Raw genomic sequence first — 20,006 nt, forward strand, 5'->3', positions numbered from 1 at the left:
TCAGGCACTGACAAATATTTGTTATCTTTCATTTGGGGGGGGGGGTTGTTTGCTTGATTGTTTGTTTTAAAGTAGACTCTAAGCCTGGCGTGGAGCCCAAGGTGGGGCTTGAACTCATGACCCTGAGGATCAAGACCTGAGCTGAGATCAAGAGTTGGACGCTTAATGGACCAAGCCACCCAGGCGCCCCTCCTTTCAGTTTTAATTGTCATTTATCTTATGACTGAGGCTGACCATCTCTATCTACTTTGTTAATAACAAAAGGAATCCCAATTCCCCAAACAGTTCTGATTGAAGCTTCATGCCAATAAAGAGCTAAAAACCATTTATGGTTTAAATATCCCCAGATTACCTTCTGGGACCTAGAGTGTAGATAACGTTTAATTACCCCAGTCTAGTAAAAAGGAGTTAGATCACCAAGAAACCAAATTAGTGGATTCTATTCATGCAAATGTTCCCTGTTTCATACCCAGCTCCACCTTTCCTGATTAAGAGGTACCAGGGGCGCCTGGGTGGCACAGCGGTTAAGCGACTGCCTTCGGCTCAGGGCGTGATCCCGGCGTTAGGGGATCGAGCCCCACATCAGGGTCCTCTGCTATGAGCCTGCTTCTTCCTCTCCCTCTCCCCCTGGTTGTGTTCCCTCTCTCGCTGGCTGTCTCTCTCTCTCTGTTGAATAAATAAATAAAATCTTTTAAAAAAAAAAAAAAAAAGAGGTACCAAGAGGTGACTCTGAGTTTGAACTTTTACTGAGAAGTTAAATTAAAGGGCTAATTGAAGCAAATAAAGGGCAAAGTTCTCATTTAGCAGACATCCCTAATCCTCTAGTCTTTGTTTTAACTAATAAAACAAAATGGCTGTCAAACTTCAGTCTCTCTCCTCTAGTCAGTGCTGGCCTTCACTTTGCAATCCTCCTCCCTACAGACCCTGGATAATGGACACTTGTCTTTCTACCATTTGAAAAGCAATTTCCGTGGCATGTGTTACCAATGAGCTCGAGCTGAAGTTATAAACTACCAAACTAACCTGTGTCATTTCCTTAGGGAAAGTACAGTCTAGGGTTTAAATGGACAGTGGAGAATACTGCTTAAAGTACTAGAAACAGCCGGAGCCTCAACACTCCAGCATTCTCACATACGAAGTCCAAGTGGTCAACATGCAACTTCAACAAACCCTGGACCACTCTGGGTTTCTGTTATGTTCAAAGAGCACTGAGAAGAGTCTTAAAAATACTACAAAAGAGTTTGCAAATAAACTGCAAAAAGAGTTACACACGTCCTATGTTTTCTTTCATAAGCCTGGGCTGAATATTTCCAGTCTCCTTAGTCAGAAAGGCACTAGTTTTCTAAACTAGGAACAAAGTATAAAGTTTTCAGATTCAGACTACAAAACACACAAAACAAAGATCCCCCCAAACCTGAAACTGGGTAATATACCATGTGTTGTTATTTACATTAAACTCCACTGTTTAGTATCAATACAGGGCTTTCTTGTTGTTTTGGGTTCTTTTTCTGCTGTAAGAAATATGAATCAAGGTGTATGAATTAAGAGAAAGAGAAACTACTATGAATGAGAAATTTGGAGCTGTGAAATACACAATAAAAGGGAAAAAAATCAAAAGGTTTAATTTGAGCCCCAAGTGAAAGAGAAATGACATTTCTATCAATTACAAATGAAAAAGCTGTGGGTAACCACAGCACCAATGTTAATAGTATTAATGAATTAAATGAGCAGGTAGTACAAAATGTATTTCCCCACTGCAGAATATAACTAATCCTACTACATTAACAACTAATTATAGAACAGCAGGTGTATTATAACCAATGTAATTCTTTTCTCATCCCTTACTCTTTTTCTTAAAGATTTTATTTTTAAGTCATCTCTATACCCAACATGGGGCTGGAACTCACAACCCGAGATTAAGAGTTACAAGCCCTACTGACTGAGCCAGCCAGGTGCCCCTTTTATCCCTTACTCTTAGATGTACCTACAGTTGAGGCATTTATTTAAAAAACCTCCTAAATTTGTAGAAAAAAAAAATGTTGTTTTTTTTTTTTTCCTGTAAAAGAGTCTGAAGTTTCAGAAAAATATGTACACATGAACTTGGACCCAGAGGCCAAGAGAAGAAAAGAAATCAGGTCAAGCCTGAGCTCGCCAACTTAAACCACAAACAGAAACAGCCTTTGCAGAACTGGTATGATGCTATCTCTGGGCCCTTGCTGTTTTGCATCTAAGCATGATGAGTAACTGTGGGGCAGGTCCTTAAGTTTTTACAAGAAAGGAAAACATTTCCAAGACCACAAGGAATGTGAAGGCCTGCCAGTCCAAAAGCGTAAGCTTTCCCTCCGAAGTTACCTGAATAGGTAAGCCAGGGGAAAGGTGTTATGTCAGAAGGCCACAGAAAACATTCCTGAGTGTCTGGCTACCAACGTGACTAAAGAAAAAGAAAAGCAACTGGACATTTCCCTTTTCCTACCTCTTCTAGCCGCCGCCTCTGTTCTTTCTGTTGCTCAATCCGTTTCTGCCTCTCTGCCAGCAGCTGCCTTTTATATTCTTCTTGTTCCCGGAGCTGTTGCTCCTGCAGTAACTGCTGTCTCCGAAGAGCCTCAGAACGTTCCTTGTTCTCCTGCTGCAGTCTCAAGAAATCCCGACGAAGCGTCGACTCACCAGGCACGTTGACGATGGAGCTGGAGGAGGAGGCAGTGCGTTCAGGGGTACGCACAGATCACTCTGCTCTCTAGGTGAGACGGGGGCCTCAGCGTGCTATTCCATTTCTCATTCATCCTCTTAATGAGTTCCTCCCACTCTGAGGCTCAACTAAGAAACCCAGGGGAATAACTATCTACAATTCAATACTATTACATCTTTTATCCATTTCACAAATATCTTCAAACTCCATCCTGGATGTTTGCTTGATAAGACATCTCTACTTAGGATTCTCACATCAACTCAAACTCTGTAAAAGGAAAGTTGGAAATCCCCTTCTTCCACTTCATGAGTGGAAGTGGAACCACCTTATTCTTTGACCACTTTACTTCCCACCAAGTCTTATCATGTATGCCCTCCCACTGCCTATTTCCAGAGTAAGCAGCTGAGCCCAAGTGGGTCCCAAGAATGAGCCACGGCACAGATAAACAGCATCACTGCTAGCTGGTCTCCCTGCTCAGAGCCACTGCTCCACTTCCAATACCCAGAATAACATGTCAAATCAATCTCCTTAAACCGCCTCTTTCCTTGTATCATGTTGCTATCCAAAACTACATTGCTCATGAAATCAGTTCAAATTACTCCAAAATATTTAGTCTCAAATGGACTCAAATATTCTCCTATGTAAGAAGAAAAACATATTATGGAGTTTTAACAATACATTTTCTTATCTCTTCAAATGCTGTTTTCGAACTCCTATTGCCTGTACATATGTCTCCACAGGTTTTTCAACATACCCTTCCAGCCTCCCTTCGTTCAATGAGTCAAGTTATGTGTAGCTGAAAGCATGAAGGACTGCCAGGCAAGACCATTATTAAAATTTTAAAAACCCCTATTCCCTGAATAATTAGTTACTATAAGGTTCATACCACCAAACCTTCAACCTTCTACTCCACTGTACCTTGGGAAGTCACAGACAGCCAAAACATAGACTATAAGATGGATCAGGACAGAACACACACAAGTAGAAGAAATGAAATGCTGGTAACCACACTTGGGGGAAGAGCAAAACAAAACAAAAAACATTTTGGGAAAGACTGCAGTGTTTTTCAATGGAGGCCCGACAGGTCCCTGGGCAGCACAGGTCTTTATGAGTAGGACTGTTCCATACACTCACTGCACGGCACATACCATCCAGGCCTCCTGGAGCAGCAATGCCGGCAGCAGGCTCCCTCTCCCCAGAACCAAACACAGCCCTACACACTGCCAAATGACAGGGGGAGAGGAAACCACAATCTCGGTAAAGCACCACTGGATAAGAGGTTTGTAGGAATCTTTCAAAGGGTGAAGAATGACGATGTTAAGGCACTTTCAAGGTTCTTGAAGATTTCTTGAAATCCTGGCATCGACATGAAACAATTTCTTCATAAAGCAGGAAGCTGAACAGTGAGTGGCTTTATCATTACCTTGGCTCTCCTTCCTGTTCAGGCACTTCCTCCTCTTCTTCCTCACTCCCACTGTACTCATATTCGGTTTCATCTAGAAAGAAAAGGGCAAGATAAACAAAACAGATCACAAAACATGACACATGGATGTATAGGCAAGCATCTCCAAGAGCGTTATAGCAGAAAATGAACAATATGTCCTTTATGAAAATAATGTGTACAGAGAATCTGGGGGAAGGAGGAGTGTGACACCCAATTCCCACAGTGAACAGCAGCATTCCCTGGACTACCCTTACTCCATGTGGAGAAGCAGATTCCACTGCATTCAAGACAGCTCCTTATGGGATGCACTGGGGAGGGGGTACAGGGCTTTAAGAGGGGCTTTCAAGCTCTTGACACACAAGAAAAGTGGCCCCAAAGGGTCAGCAAATTCGGAAAGTCCCGTTGATGCCAAAATGCAAAAGAAAGAGATTTAACGGCCCAAACTAAGGCAACTAGGAGATGTCATTTGGTTATTGCTGGTGCCCAGGGAGCCACTTAGAGCGCAGCAGAAAGAAAGGTCTGCAGGCCTGACCACAGGCAAAGCACAGGAGGCACTCGGAGCATAAAGACACAAAATCAAATGTTCCCACAAAAATTACAAAGATGAAGCCAGGGGAAAACTGATGCAGAAACAATACAGCAAAAGGAGGAGAGAAAAGTTGCTCTCCTTTCACCAGATTAAGCACAAGTTTCAACATGAACAACATGTTTTCACTTTAATAGGTTTTATGCTGTTTTCCCCAAAGTAACAGTCCATTTTATTGGACCCTGTACCTAATGTCAGTACCTAACTTTGAGGGAGCATTGCACTTCAGAGAGCAATCAAAACTAGAAAGGTTGAAGACATTTTCAAAACAAATCTATTCACAAAACACATTTCCAACTTTTTCAGGACACAGAAATTGAAAATCAGTGTCCTGGTAAGAAAAACAGCCTGAGAACTTAAAATGGGGTTCAGTCTATATCATTTATAATTGTAGATAAATATATCTTCAAATTCATCAGTGTCTATATATGACATTAGTTCTTTTCATTGCTAGACAATCAAAACCATGTACTTTTAAAGAACATTAAAATAGGCTAGCTTCCAAAGGAAATTCCAACCTAAATAATCTTTGAACACCTTTAAATACTACTGTTATGTTTAAAATTTTGTACTATAAACTACTCCTTATTGACAAGAGGATGAGGGTATTTGAAAGGTAAATGAGTGCAAAGCGGGAAAAAAGGCCACTGTGACTTGAAAACTAAAAATGAAGATGAAGTGCTCCACTGTTCCGCCAATGTGCACGAGACTCTGGCCTGAGCACCTGGTAAACACAGCAAATATTCCAGGTCTGTGAGCTACTCTTAAGAAAATACATACTGGGAAAATGATTCAATGTACAAATAACCTTTTCCCAAGAAAAAGCTTCGTTTTCAAACTTTAGTTCACTTGTTGTAACTGCACAGCTTAACATACAAAGCTTCATTACTTTTATAACTGAATGTATCAGAGGGCCAAAAGGCTGTTGTGAACATCACTGATGATTTATAGCTCTGAAGACTGAAATGAACATGTAAAAAGCTTGGTACAGACCTCCAAGGAGGACTGCGAACAACTCTTTTATCACCTTGATCTTGCACTTTTTAGTTTCTTCTTTGGCCTTGAAGTTTGAATGTCAAGAAAAATTCATTATCAAGATGCCAGGTATTCAAATGTTCTGTAAAGTTATGGTAAGAATGCATAAATTCTTAATTCTTTGTGATCACCGTGAGCTAAAGGCCTCAGGGAGGGCTGTGAAGACGGTGACGAAGCCTGACTGTACCTTGCCGGACAGAGGGAAACAGAAGGCACTCCAGGCAGATGGACACAGAACATGTGAAGATATAAAACCAAGATACTGGGAACAGAAAGGAACATTAAATAATTGGCATTAGGGCATGTTCATGTTGTGCCGTAACGAGAGAAAAGTAGTCAGGCCTGAGCACACCCCTTACACAGAGCAGAGCATCAAGAAACCAAGAGCGTTCTTGAGCAGGAGAGAAATGGGTGAACACATGGATGCTGATGTTCACAGCTGATGCTCAATAAACCATGAGTGATGTATTCAGAACACAAACGCCCATAATGAAGGAAAAAGAGCAGCACAAAGAGCTCCTGAGGGGGAACGAGAGAAACACCCCGTTTGTGCTGACCAGCCACAGTGCAGTATGTCTGGTGTCCGCCCGGCGACACACCATGCAGCTCCGGTCAGCTCGACCTGAGGCTCAAGCTACTCCAGCACTGGCTAAGGGAGCACACACTCCTGGATGGAAAAGGGGTGATCTCTTCTAGTGGCGAAAACTTAAAATATTATTTTTTCAAGATGAAAATTAAAAAAGGGTTAATACCTTTCTCTCCTCTCTTCTTTCTGGTCCGGTCTATATGGTCCTTAAGCTGGATTCTAACTTGCCTTTCGTTTGGCTGATCCCTTATAAAAGGGTGTTTCAAAAGCTGCTCTGTGGAGGGTCGCTGCATGTAATTCTTCACCAGGCACCCTTCTATAAAACTAAAAAATTTCTTTGACCTATAAGAGGAAGTAAAAAAAGATCATCATATTTCCACTGCAAAGAGCAAGGCTCCAAAATATGAATGAATGATTAGTCTGAAAACATTCAAGAGCTTCAGAATTCACTGTGAAAATTCTGCAAATGCACAGGAGTATTAGGGACTCGGGACCATGGATAAGAAACATCACTTAAGCACAGATTATAGTTATGCCACATCACTGACAACAAATCACCAACAGAGAGCTTTGAAGGAAGTCAGATTTAAACAAACTGGGTTTAAATGTAATGTTGCTTATTAATCAATCAATCAATCACAGAAGTGGAGAAGGCAAGGGGGTAAAGGGAGGCTTTTGTGAAAATGAAGGCAGACAGAAGACAGCAGATGTCCAGAACCTGGAAGGCAAACACAGACACAGAGATAAAGAATGAATGCTGGGGCTCCTGAACCTGTTAATACAACATTTCGATCCATTTCCAACTGATTTATCTATCAATTCTCTATGCTTAATGTACAGAGGTACAAATACATAATAGTCCTGAGGAGAGCAAGGACTCTGTCACCTACATTTACCCTACCAGCTACTTCTACTTTTGCCTGTTTCTCCATGTCTGGCTCATGATGACCCCCATCCTGGGCCCTGGCCGAGACACTCACCCATCCTATCTTTTGAGACCCAGGTAAGGTATCGTCTCTTTAGGTAGGGCTTTCCTGGCAACACTCCACCCCTGTATCCCCAAAGTTAGGAGCCTTTCCCCCCCTAGGGTTGTCTGCATTTAATAGACTGTTCACATCACATCTGTGTTTCTGTCTCCTCTGCTGAGTACAGGTCAGGAGCTGGTTCCTATTTTTCAATTTATCAGCAATGCCCAACACTGAGCATGGGCAGACCACGAGAGGTATGTAATAAATTTTTGTTGAATGAATGAGTTGTTCATTCTTTTAAGAATGTGATTTAGAAAATCAGTTCTTTCCAATTACTTCACTGCTTTTAAGAATCACTTCTACATCTTGTATTTCCATTCAAACTTACCATTTTTTTCAATTCAACAAATATTTATATATTAACAATTTACGTTTGTTTATGCTAGGCTCTATAAGAAATACACATAGGAAATAAAGTGGAGGAAATCTATATACACACAACAGCAGGTATATAATCAAACTTCCAGAGGAAGAAAGAAAAGAACTGCTAAAGGAGGTTAGACATCAAGAAAAAGTAGGATAGTTGATATTCTAGAGATGGGAGAGAGAAGCCACCATTCCAGAATGAAAGGAACAACATGAACAAAGGTAGAAAAGTACTACAGAGTAATGAATCGTTTTCTGATGCTAGTATGAAAAGTGGAAAAGAACAGAAAAATAGGTCAGGGTCAGCTCTGAGAAGGGTCCTCACAGTCACTCAGTGAAGTTGTGACTTTATCCTGTGGTTAATGGAATGTTGTAGTGGACCCTGAAGTTCTGACACAGAGATTCCTAAACTCCACTGCCCACAAAGACCACTTGAGGAGTTTATCAAAAACACAAATACCTGGGTCACTCCTCAGACCTAACAAACCAGGAACACTTTGAGGCTAGAACCCTAAACTGAAAGATTCCAAAGGGATTCTCACCTACCATGTCTACAAATTAACATCTGGGAATCAATGATCTACAATATATTCTTTAAAGTCAACTGGCAAGTTCTGCTGGAAGAGAGTTCGCCAATCACTTCTCCAAAACCAGCAACAGAAATGTACATTGGTTGACAGGAAGACAGCAATCAGAAAGGAGGAGGAACATTATGTTTGCAATCATCTCATTCTTTTATAATGATAGCAATGATGTAAATGGATGAAAATGCATCTAATCAAGTTTAGAGAAGTTTCGTGCAAGAACACAGAAATAATTTGTCATCTACATCTGTCTCTTTACATCACTGTAGTTTATACACAGAGCAGTTAATCCCAAACTGTAAGTAATGGACAGAATAATCAGAGTGGGGCCAGCTGACAGGACTTGTGAATTGCAAGACACCCTGAAGACAGAGCATAAACTCCGTTTTTAAAAAAAACAGCATTATTTTGTTTAGTTGGATAGTATTACCCCAGCCCCACAGCTTACTCCTTGGTGATGCCCACTGTACACATCTGGTTTCTAGGCTGGCCACCACAGATGTCCAGAGTTATCAAGTTTCAGTACAAGAGACCAAGTGGGGCTAAAATCTCAGCAACCATACTGCCTTAGAGAACTCTCTAAAAACCGGTAAGTGGAACTAGATAAGCTGGGTTAACTGGAGCTGAATGTGGTTAAAGACAGTATAAAAAGAAAGAGAAAAATCCTGCCAGCAAACAAAAGGTGGGGACAGTAAGGAACAGGGGAAGTGTAAAAGAAACAAGAGTAAAAACACATGTGTGCATACAATGCCCACAGACAGGAAAAAAGAACTATAGGACATCAGAAGATGAGAAACCAAGAACAAAAGAGAGGACAGCAAGAGCTTAAAGACCAAATCCAGAAGAGAAGAAGGCTTGAAATTGAGATCTTTTGCATATTTCACAATAGAAGCCAAGAGGAGACAATACTCACTGGAAAACCAGTGAGAATAGTTTCAGGAGGGGGGCGCCTGGGTGGCACAGCAGTTAAGCGTCTGCCTTTGGCTCAGGGTGTGATCCCAGCGTTATGGGATCGAGCCCCACAAGGCTCCTCCGCTAGGAGCCTGCTTCTTCCTCTCCCACTCCCCCTGCTTGTGTTCCCTCTATTGCTGGCTGTCTCTGTCTCTGTCAAATAAATAAATAAAATCTTAAAAAAAAAAAAAAAAAGAATAGTTTCAGGAGGGGAAAAAAAACCACCATGGTAGGACATGTGGGCACTACTAAGATAAACAGATGTGCCCAGGGAAACAGAACAGAAGGGGAGAGGGCCCACATGCAGGAGCAGCCTGAGTGGAGACAGACCAGAGAGGAAAGCACTCAGAAAAAAGTTCAAGAGGAAACAAGGAACAAAATTCTCAGGTGAAAACAAAGCACTACTACCCTTTCCCTCAACACTTTTAAAACTAAAGCAAATCAACACTTTCCCAACACACCACAATTCTTAAGGTTTTTGCCAGGGAGGTCACCATCATCGCCCTTCACTGGTAAGTGACTTTTGTTGAGCAAATATGTGAGGGCTACGGGGAGAAAGGCGGCAGCCCAGAGACAGGACCATTCCTTTCATTTCTGGAATGAAAAAAGGTGCACCTAATTTCAATGTTTTGCAACAATTACAGTAAATGCCTCCATTAACATTCGAATCCTATTTCACCTGAGGAGCTGCAAAGTCAGTACAGCTTTGCTCTTGAATGTGAACATGCTTAAAAATGTATACTTAAAAGTGGGCTTAAATATTAAAATGAAACTTTTTTCTTTAACCATGTTACAGTTTGTCCTATGGTCACTTGTTACTAATTTGTAATTAAAAGAGAATTTATGAAGAAAAAAACATTTAAAAAAAACCACTTTTTAACTGGTGTTTCAGGGCACTGGCTCTTACGTTCTTTGGGAACTGGAATGAATGAGTTTTGTCTTGGAGTGAAACTGAAAAGGAACAGTTTTTTGTAAAAAGGAAAGAGCAAAAACAACAACAAAGCATACACAGCTTACCATTTTTTTGACTTCAGCCTGGGAGGAGGGTTTCTGGGAATGAGAAACAGTGCTCTCATTGGATGCATGTCACAGAGAGCTGGGGAGAGGAGACGGTGGCGTCAGTATGGCACTTATTTTACTCATTTTTAATTTCTAGGGCTCACTCAAAATATCAAATGTCCTGTCCCATCACCTGACTGACAATCTTTATGTCAAGCAGTCTAGACATTCAGTTATGAACCCTAGGGCATACACTGAGTTCCCCATTTAAACACAGCAAAATATAAGGAGGTCAAGAGCAACAAGAGGAATATACAATTTCAAATTGACATTGGAAAGTTTTCGTAAATCAAAGATAAATACAGATTCACAGTCTTACGGGAATGAACAGCTTAAGTTTCTAAACCATCTATAAGACCACAATGACAATAATTTTATTGTCACAGGGTCGTGGTGAGGATTAAATCAGACACTGCTTGTAAAGGCATTCATACAGTGCCTAGACACAGTAAGCGGCAGTGAAGCCCTCCAGAAATGTTAACTGTTTGTTCGCTGTAGTGCTAGGAAGGAGCAAAGATGAGAGAATAAAACAGACTATCTGATTCTGTGCAAGTACTGTTTGTACTTCTATCACTTGCCCAATAAAGTTATGTCAGGTGCACATGCACTCATTAATATGTCACAATAAGCAATGTGCATTTTCATGTGTTCATTAACCTTCATGAGAATCTTACAAGGCAGCTGGGAAATGGGGGCCAAAGAAGACAATCTATTCCCACTGTGAAAGAAAACTGAGACAAAGGATCCGGCAATACGCCCCTGTGTCAATTCCTCAGATGGAAACATGAGGAAACACATGGTGGTCAAGACTGACATCGACTTCTTGTATCGCAAACTAATTTTTAGCCATTGGAAATTTTTTTCATTCATTCAACAAATATTTATTCAGCAGCAGCTATGCAGCAGACAAGTATACATTCTTTGTATACTCCTTTTTTAAGGGGACCAGCAGATAATGCTGTTTTGTCTCTTTGTTCTCTACAATTCCACCCCGTCTCTGCTCAAAAATCAATTTTATGAAGTTGTCATTCAGTTAATTAAAAGGAGAAGCACATTTCACAAGTAACCAAAAAAACAAAAAACAAAAACACCACAAAAATCCCAGACCTTATTCTACAGATAAAAAGTTACGCCTCTGTTTGTAAAGTCAAACGTAAGTATTACTAAAATTTCATGTGTTAGGACCAGTTTCACGTGTTAGGATTTAGTCTCACTAAAGTTTAAATTGTAAAATGAAAATTACTGCCTATTATCTGATGTCAGCATATTTTCAGGTCACACATCTGAACCCAACTTAAATAAAAGATGAAATGTAACCTACAGACTTGGTGGATGCCAAAAATCCTTTTATATCTACAGCTTCACTGTATTTATGCTCCCTTCATCTGAATGTCCCACCAAGAATGGCTTTACCCATGAAGCCGTTCTGTTTGAAGCCTTGAGACTAGGTTTAAGTCACTGAGCTAAAATGGAAAGAACATTACTTACGGGGAGCACCTTCTGCCATCTCAATGGCTGTAATGCCACAAGACCAAAGGTCACTCTGCAAAAATAAAACAGTATGTTACAGGTACCGGATTAGATATGAAACCACTAACTTACCATGGATGGCTTTTCACACAAATGATATAAAGGCATTTTTCAGTATATAAACTGAAAAGAAGTTTGCCACAAAATTAAAAGCAAACACATATATAAGAATACCTTCCAAATAAATGAATGAAAAAATACAGGTAAAATTGGTTTGCTAACTAGAACCACTCACATCTACGACTGAACTAGAGGTGGCCCATAGAAAAGCTTCTCTCTACCCGCCACCGCGCACTCTGCTGCTCAGTATGTTTCTTTATGTTCAATAACAGACTCCTGGCCCAGATTTATGTTTAATTTTATGTTTTATGTTACTATCTCAAATTTAATTAAGAGGTTAAAATCTTAAAGGCTAACCTGAAATTAATACAACACTGTACATTAATTATACTTGAAGTTAAAAAAAATTTAAGTTTAAAGGTTAGAAAGCACTCTTTTATAAAAGGTCCAACAGTTGAATTAATAAAATCTACCATAGTTCCCTAATTTGAATCACACTGCTGATAAGCCTCTCCACTCTCCCCTCAAACTTTACTAAGGGGTGAGGATAAGCTGCCATCTGTGCATGGAATCTCTTCCTTCTGAGTCCCCTGAAATATTAATTTTACAATTTGAATTTTAACTTTACTCCCCACTCAAATATAAGTTCTCATGAGGACAGGCACTTTTGTCTGTTTTATTCACCTTAGTATTCCCAGAACTGTGACTGGCATGTGGTAGGCACTCAATAAACATTGGCTGATGAATAAATGAAATTTTATCAGCCAATTTCTTAAAATCCAAACAAGATTTTCAAACGCAGACAATGGGTAGTTATTATCATTAGCATTCTCTTGTTTATATGCTATTCTAATGAAAGAATTACTTAAAGTTGCTCAGTTTAAGCGTTTTCTAAATAACCTATGATTATGTTACACAATTCAAACACATGTTTGATTATAAGAAGAAGGATAGGCCCACAAATTTCTCCCTTGTTTTTATGAGGTTTTCTCTACTATAGGATGCAAAGGAGGGGTTTCACCCAACTTAACCCAGTGACTAATCTCAGCAGCATCAGCGGTGGGACAGGCAGATGTTCCACGCCATTTGGTGTGATGCAACACAAACCATACCCGTCTCCTGAGGCAATCTTGCTTTAGGTTTTTCTTGATACCAATTGAATTTCTCCAGTTTATAAGAAACAAGGTAAATGCCTTATAAAGATGGTAAAGTTAAAATTCGAAAATGGCAAAACAAATCTGGATGGTGGAATACTGCCTCTTCAACAAGTCAGTGTCATGAAAAAAAGGGGAGAGGGGTTGGTTAGCCTTGATTAAAAGATACTCTGTGGCCAAACAGCCAAATACAATGTCTTGTCCTATATTAAACATTCATTTGGATAAGTCAGATACAAACCAGCTGGGTCTAATTACAGACTCCATATTAAGAATTATTATTTTTTAAAGATTATTTATTTATTTATTTGAGAGACAGACAGAGCACGAGTAGGAGAAGGGGCAGAGGGAGAGGGACAAGCAGACTCCGCTGAACAGGGAGCCCGATGCAGGGCTTAATCCCAGGACCCTTGAGATCATGACTTGAGCCAAAGTCAGATGCTTAACCAACTGAGCCACCCAGGTACCCCAAGAAATTATTTTTCTTTTACTTAAGCATGTTAATATTTTGGGTATGCTGGAAGATGTATTCAAATTTTGGAGATAACAAAATGACGTATTCAAGAGTGAAAAGTCATACAGTCTATATAATCTATTTTAAAATACTCTAGCATATGAAAAAATAAAAATTCCACCACACCATATACTTAAAATGAGTTTCATTAATTGGGTATTTTTAATAAATACTAAAATACACTGGAGAGTGTAAAGATATGAACTCAAGTTTGAATAACATTAACATGTACATAAACACTCTGACTAATCATGGCAAAACAATTTAAAAAAGAAATAATTTCTGCAAACATATTCAACCCGAATCTGATGATCAAACATGGGTTTTACATTGGGATCAAAAATGTGCATTATTGATACAAGTCCCTAGAGGTCACTCTAATAATTTAAATATATTTGTGTACCAAATCAAGCTGTAAAGCTCTTTAACAATATTCTAAAATTTCACATAGATGACGCTACTGCTATATATTCCAACAATATTTTTAGAAGTATAATAAATATCTGATTATAATAAATTCTTCAAGTTTAAAAGGACAGCAAACAGGGCAAAGTATTTAATTTACTCATGACAAAAAGTTCTATGCATAAAACAGTGACTCACCCTGCCGTGAAAGCAGTATATTACTTAATAAGGAGAACAAAGATGACAGGGAACAAACAACAAGACAGCATCTCAATACTGTCCCAGAAAATCTGTACCTGCAACAAGGTTCCCAAGTCTTCCTTACTGAAACAGCAGGAAGGGAAAGGGGTGTGCAATCTAAAGCAGAGCCCCCATCCTTCAGGAACACTAGGGACTGGGTGAAGGCCAAGAAAGCAGGCGCCTCTTACTCTGTAATCGTAGGTGGCATCTGGGTTCTCATCACAAGCGATAACCTCAGGAGCCATCCAGTAGGGGGTGCCTATGAAGGTGTTTCTCCTCCCAACCGTCCGGTCGAGCTGAGCACTCACACCAAAATCGACTGTGGGAGGAAGAGAAAGGAAGGAGTAGAACATAATTAACAAGTAAACCACAAGACGAGGAAATGTGAGGAGGAGGTGTCTTCAGTGTAAACTCAAAGAGTAATATCATGGACATGCAAACTCCTTAAGGTCACCAGCATCGATAAGGAGAACTGTCTCCAGAGCAAAGCTGACAAAATGACAAAATCCTGGGAGGCCCGGACACAGCTACTTCCCTGAGCTTCTACGACAGTGACCACTAGAGGGACTTCAGGATGAATTAGGATGTTCAGTGCTTGCAGGAAACATACTTGCCACAAACAAGATCAAGTCATAGAAAGCTCCAAGTTCAGGAGAACTGATTAACACCCACGTGACTTAGCTTCTTAAGCAGCGCTTAACCACAGAACAGAGAAGAAACCCACAAAGGTTTTCTGGAAAGTACACAGTAATGAATTCAATAAAGAATCAAGCTAAATCACAAATATACTAAGAAACACTCCTCAAGGTACCCAGGACTTCTGATTTTTCAGAGTGACCCCTACATCCCACTCAGCTGAACGATGATGGTGGTCTAGAGGAAAGTTCAAGGATGGGAGGCAGAGCTGGCAGGAAGACCAGGGTCTCTAATGGAATGTTTGCCAACAACACTATGCACACTGCCTTTACCCCAGGAGGACTGTATGATGGTGGACGAGCTCTTGCAGAAGGGCGTATGGAGGGCTGAGATCACTCATAGGGGTTGGGTTATAGATTCAACTTCTGTAGGCAGAACATGCTCAGGAAACCACCTGGCCAGGAGATGGGCTCACATGACCTGACACAGACATACATGGGCCAGGCAGTACGTGTCATTTGCAGCAACTCAGACAGTAGTCACAAGTGACCACCAAGTGATTATGGAAGGACTATCACAGTCCCAGCACCAGGGGGCCAGCACAGGGAACACAGACAGCTTACTGAGTCACTGGGAATGAGAACAATTCAAGTGTCTCCTATCTTAGCTTTGAGGGGAGTTCCTATCCTCCACAGACGACCAAATGGAGGTACTACGCAAGAAGGCAATAACGAACATTCTGTTTTTAAGGTGTAACTACTATGCCTAAGATCTTTGAAAGACGTACGAGATTCTTATTAAGCATAAACAATTTTTTGTGTGTGTGATGCCTTAGTGGAAGAAAACGTCTTGTTAATGTTTTAAAAATTTGACAGAACCATTATATAAAACTGGGATTGAAAAAAGTTCAAATCCGGGTAAAGGAAACAGGAAATACAGAAGAACCATTATAAAATCACCTCCAGTAAGATACTTTGAACTCCATCCATCCATGCATAAATTTACTGACCACCTACTACTTTCAAGGCACTGTGCTAGATGCAAGTTAAGAATGCTCTCATAAATAAAACATCCTAGTTGCTACACTTCCAGAATTTACATTCTAGTAAAAAAGTCAGAAACATAAGTAAACAAATAGCTGTATATATAAATTGTGATCAGGATTAGTAAGGAAATAAGCAGTAGATCAGAAGGTCAGGGAATAGATAGATCAGAGTGTCAGGGAAGGCCTCTGAAGATGAGGAAAAAATTGCAACTTCAAAACTGTTCCAAATTGGGAACAGTATGTGCGAAGACCCCGCGAGGCATCCCAAGGAAGTGAAAAAATGAGTGAACTGGACAAGGAGAGAAGTGAGGATAGTCATAAAATGGGGCTGGAAAGTAGCAGGGGCCACAGTAAGAAATGCAGACTTTATTACAGGTGAAATAGCAAGCCACTAACGGTCTTTAAGGAAGAAAGTGCCATGATCTGATTTAAACATTAGTCTGTCTACTATATGGAGAGAAGAGCAGGGGGGAGGAGCGTGGCGGGGAGGAAGGCTGGAGACAGACAAAGCAATAAGCCCAGTTCCCACTTCTTAAATAGAGCAGAAAGAGAAAATGTGGGTAATAGAGCTTTTAGCTAAATGCCAATGAGGTAGGGAGTGCTGCTGGTTTGCACCAGGAGCAAGTATTAGATCATGTGGCACATGTGTCACATACCAAGTTTCACCTCTGCATTCTCGGTCAGCAATACATTCTGGCCCTTGATGTCCCTGTGAATCACGTGATGGATGTGAAGATGTGCCAGGCCCTGAAGAAGAGAGACAGATCTGAATTTTAGTTCTTTGTTGCTGCAAATAGAGAGCCTGGAACACACTTTTTATGACAAAGCACACATGCAGGCCACAAGCTTTATGAACCATATTTAGAACATACTACAATTCAATCTTAGTGCATTTCCAGGAAGACATCACCAAGAGTACCACACAAACAGAAAGAAGTACCCCCCACCCAGTTCCAATGGGTTAGGTCCCCTGTCTAAGCGCCATGACCAGTTTCTAGCTGCTCCTTGAAGACACACTCTAGATTACCATCTGCAGTTTCTCTGCTGTAATTTGTGCTATTTGTGTACAGGGTGGTTCCTTTCCCACGCTACACGTCCATCTTTCAGTGGGTGACCCCGTGGGTATATTTGAACTAGACCCATCCCAGGGGAAAAACAAAGAGCCAGAGTGGGGTTTCAAGTCTGGCTCTTGAACACTGCCTGGTTTTCCCACCGCACAGTGACAAATTGCTAACTGCTGATCAATCCCACCTCACCCAAATGTAAAACAATTTTGCCATCGAAAGAGCTTTATGTTCAAATAAATTATCTTTCTTTCCCAAGGAAATAAACCCTACTGGGCATACAGCACTTTCTGATGACCTTGTATCGGGAACGAAGCCCAAGAGCATGTCTCTTATGAGAAGTGGTAGATGAACAAAAACACATTTTGCATCCAAATGACAAAAATGGTTCATTCTCGCAACTCCTGTACTTGTTCTGTCTTCAGCTAGAGAAGCCAAATCTATAGCCTGCCTTCTTAAGATACAAACAAGCTATTTATTCTGAAATGTCTCAATTCAAAAAAGGCTAGATCGGAAGCAAGGGTTTACTTAATTTTCCTGTTTCATTTTTTGTCTGAGGTTTTATTGTTATCATTACTGTGTAGGATATACATTAAATATAACAGCTGCTCTAGAACACTAATTTTTCTAACACAGGGGGGTTTCTAAACAATAATTTACTAGTCTGCTTATAAAGCAGAATAGAGCTTACTTGATGGCTCTGTTTATTTTTCCACCACACAGGATGTGCAGTGTTATACCACAAAGCACTGACTAGGGGAAAAAGCACTAAAAATATATGGTATGTTAGTGCTATAGTTAGGAAGAAAGTCTCTCCTTTAAGCATGGCATAACTCCGAAAGCAAAGAGGAAAGCAAAAAAAGTAGCTTCCCTAATTCTTTCATGATTCCTACTTCCACTACCTCAGTTCATTATATATTCTCTAACTTTTCCAAAGCCCCTTATACTTTCACAGGATTATCTTAGCAACAAACTTAAGTACCCACATCTTCTCAAACAACGTGGTGAGAGAGAAACATTAAGAAACATCTACTTCCTGGTCCTATTGCTGAAAGATTGCTGTGTCTCCAGGTGAAACCACTCAAGGTGTGTTAATACCTTGTAGGCAATGTGAACTTGAGTTATAATTATTCTAAACGAGTACATCTTTCCCTGTGTGAAGAGAGAATGCATGTTCAACTACTCTTGCATGTTCAACTATTCCCATGCCAACATTAAGCCACAATTATGCCTCCTTAGCAGAGACAGTCCAGATAGAAATGCACACTAAATACCATCCTAGAGCAAATGCATCAATGTTTCAAAGCTAGAAAACATCTTTCCCGTAACTCTATCTCATTCATGGGCATCGAGCAAAGGAACAGTCTGAGGCTGTCCTTCAGTACTGGTTATTTAACACTACAAGTATCCATACTCACTATGAATATTGGTTTCTACTAAAATGCATCAATGGCTGTGTAGACTGTAAACGTGGAAGTGGGCTGGGATGAACGCACTGGCTTTGTTGGTAAACCTTTGGTCTCAAAAGTTTCAGTGGGTGAGCCCAAGAGAGCTTTCCTACTTAGGTCTGAAGCCTACAAGCTCATGACTCTCAACCTTTTGAGGATCTTAACATAATAAGAGCATGTGAATCTAACACCTACTAAAGAATTAGGACAAGTTTTGCCATTGTGGAAATGAGCTAACCCAGCAATGTCTTTGAGAACCCACGTTATCCACTTGGGCTGGCTCTTTCCATTCCCACGGCAGCTCACCTCCTTCTTACCATATTGCTTTCTCTTTACCAAAGTGGAGTCTCAGCAACTCCTCTGAAAAACACATACTAGCTTGTGACACACTGACTCTTCCAGAGGCTTGTTTGTTTTTAGTTCACTTAGACTTTTATCATAGGAAAAAATCCCATTCTAGATGAAATGTAACTGAAGGAAACACTTGTTTCAGGTGCCACCAAGGTGGAAAACATTTGATGTATCTCAAAATGATGTCCATTAAACTACTGTATTCAGGTCAGGGGCCTCAAACAACCTGGGCATCTTTGAAAGGATGCCTGAGATCAATGGAAGTAAAATAGCTAAATATACCTATTATTACATGATAGGTAAACAATGCTTGCCTGTATATATAAAAACATGTAAATTGTCTTTGATGGCTGAAATACATTTGATGCCTAGGACATTTATACTACAATCTAGTTCTCCGCTTGAGAAATCCCACACTGGAATTATATCTAGAAAACGTACGTGTAGGTATATGGTTATAACAGAAAATAATGACAACTAATATTTACTGACAATCAGTTATGTATCCACATGTTACATTAAATGATTCATATATACCAACCCATTTAATTCTCATTACAATGGTACTTCCTTCATAGGACTGGTATCTAAATTTTACAGAAGAAAGTAAGTCCTGAAAGGAGAGTAACTTTGCCAGGGGTATGCAACCGGTAAGTAGCAAAGGCAGGACTCAAACCCATGTCTGACTCACTCTAACACTGTTCTCTCCTGCCGACCGTGGCAAGAGTTTCAGTTGTTAACATAATAAATACATCTGCCCACTTGTGAACTCCTTCACAGTAGTGCAGGGCAGCATACTTAGTTTTCCACTCCTGTAATAACCATAAAAGATAGGACCCTCATGTTTTAATAATGAAATCTGAGGGTGATTACAAAAAGAAGATTCTCCCACCTCACCCCCTACAACTAATTTTCTTAAGGGAACCGCTTATTTTTCAAGGGCTTCATAAAAATATCTAAATAAAAAGGAATTAAAAACTCATCTCTTTGAGTTCAAGACGGCACTTTTTTAAACCTGCAGTCTTCTATGAGATTTAAATATAAAAGTAAATTTGCCTATAAGTAAAAACAACAACAACAAAAAAAACAACAACAAAAAAAGTTTTTTTTATTAGTGAGAGAAGAGTAAGAATTAGATTCCAGTTTAACTCCACAGTCTTTATTTTTTAAATATGCTGGGTAAATGAAACCCAACCAAGTAATTTAAATGTGTAATTAAGGGGTAAAGTAGAGA

At 40.1% G+C, this 20,006-nt stretch overlaps 1 protein-coding gene across 17 annotated transcripts in view; it reads right to left on the reverse strand.

Annotated features, from left to right (window-relative positions):
* MAP4K4 (mitogen-activated protein kinase kinase kinase kinase 4) overlaps positions 1–20,006 on the reverse strand; it is a 186,737-nt gene that overhangs the window by 53,605 nt on the left and 113,126 nt on the right. For all 17 annotated transcript variants that reach the window (XM_034658964.1, XM_034658961.1, XM_034658960.1 and 14 more), the window contains exons 5-11: positions 16,566–16,656; positions 14,417–14,547; positions 11,814–11,868; positions 10,284–10,362; positions 6,504–6,679; positions 4,110–4,182; positions 2,474–2,684 (exon numbers count right to left, since the gene is read on the reverse strand). In XM_034658964.1, the coding sequence (XP_034514855.1) occupies positions 2,474–2,684; positions 4,110–4,182; positions 6,504–6,679; positions 10,284–10,362; positions 11,814–11,868; positions 14,417–14,547; positions 16,566–16,656 (816 nt within the window). The remainder of the gene's footprint in view (positions 1–2,473; positions 2,685–4,109; positions 4,183–6,503; positions 6,680–10,283; positions 10,363–11,813; positions 11,869–14,416; positions 14,548–16,565; positions 16,657–20,006) is intronic.

The sequence above is a fragment of the Ailuropoda melanoleuca genome, chromosome 4, assembly GCF_002007445.2.
Source record: "Ailuropoda melanoleuca isolate Jingjing chromosome 4, ASM200744v2, whole genome shotgun sequence".
Lineage (NCBI taxonomy): Eukaryota > Metazoa > Chordata > Mammalia > Carnivora > Ursidae > Ailuropoda > Ailuropoda melanoleuca.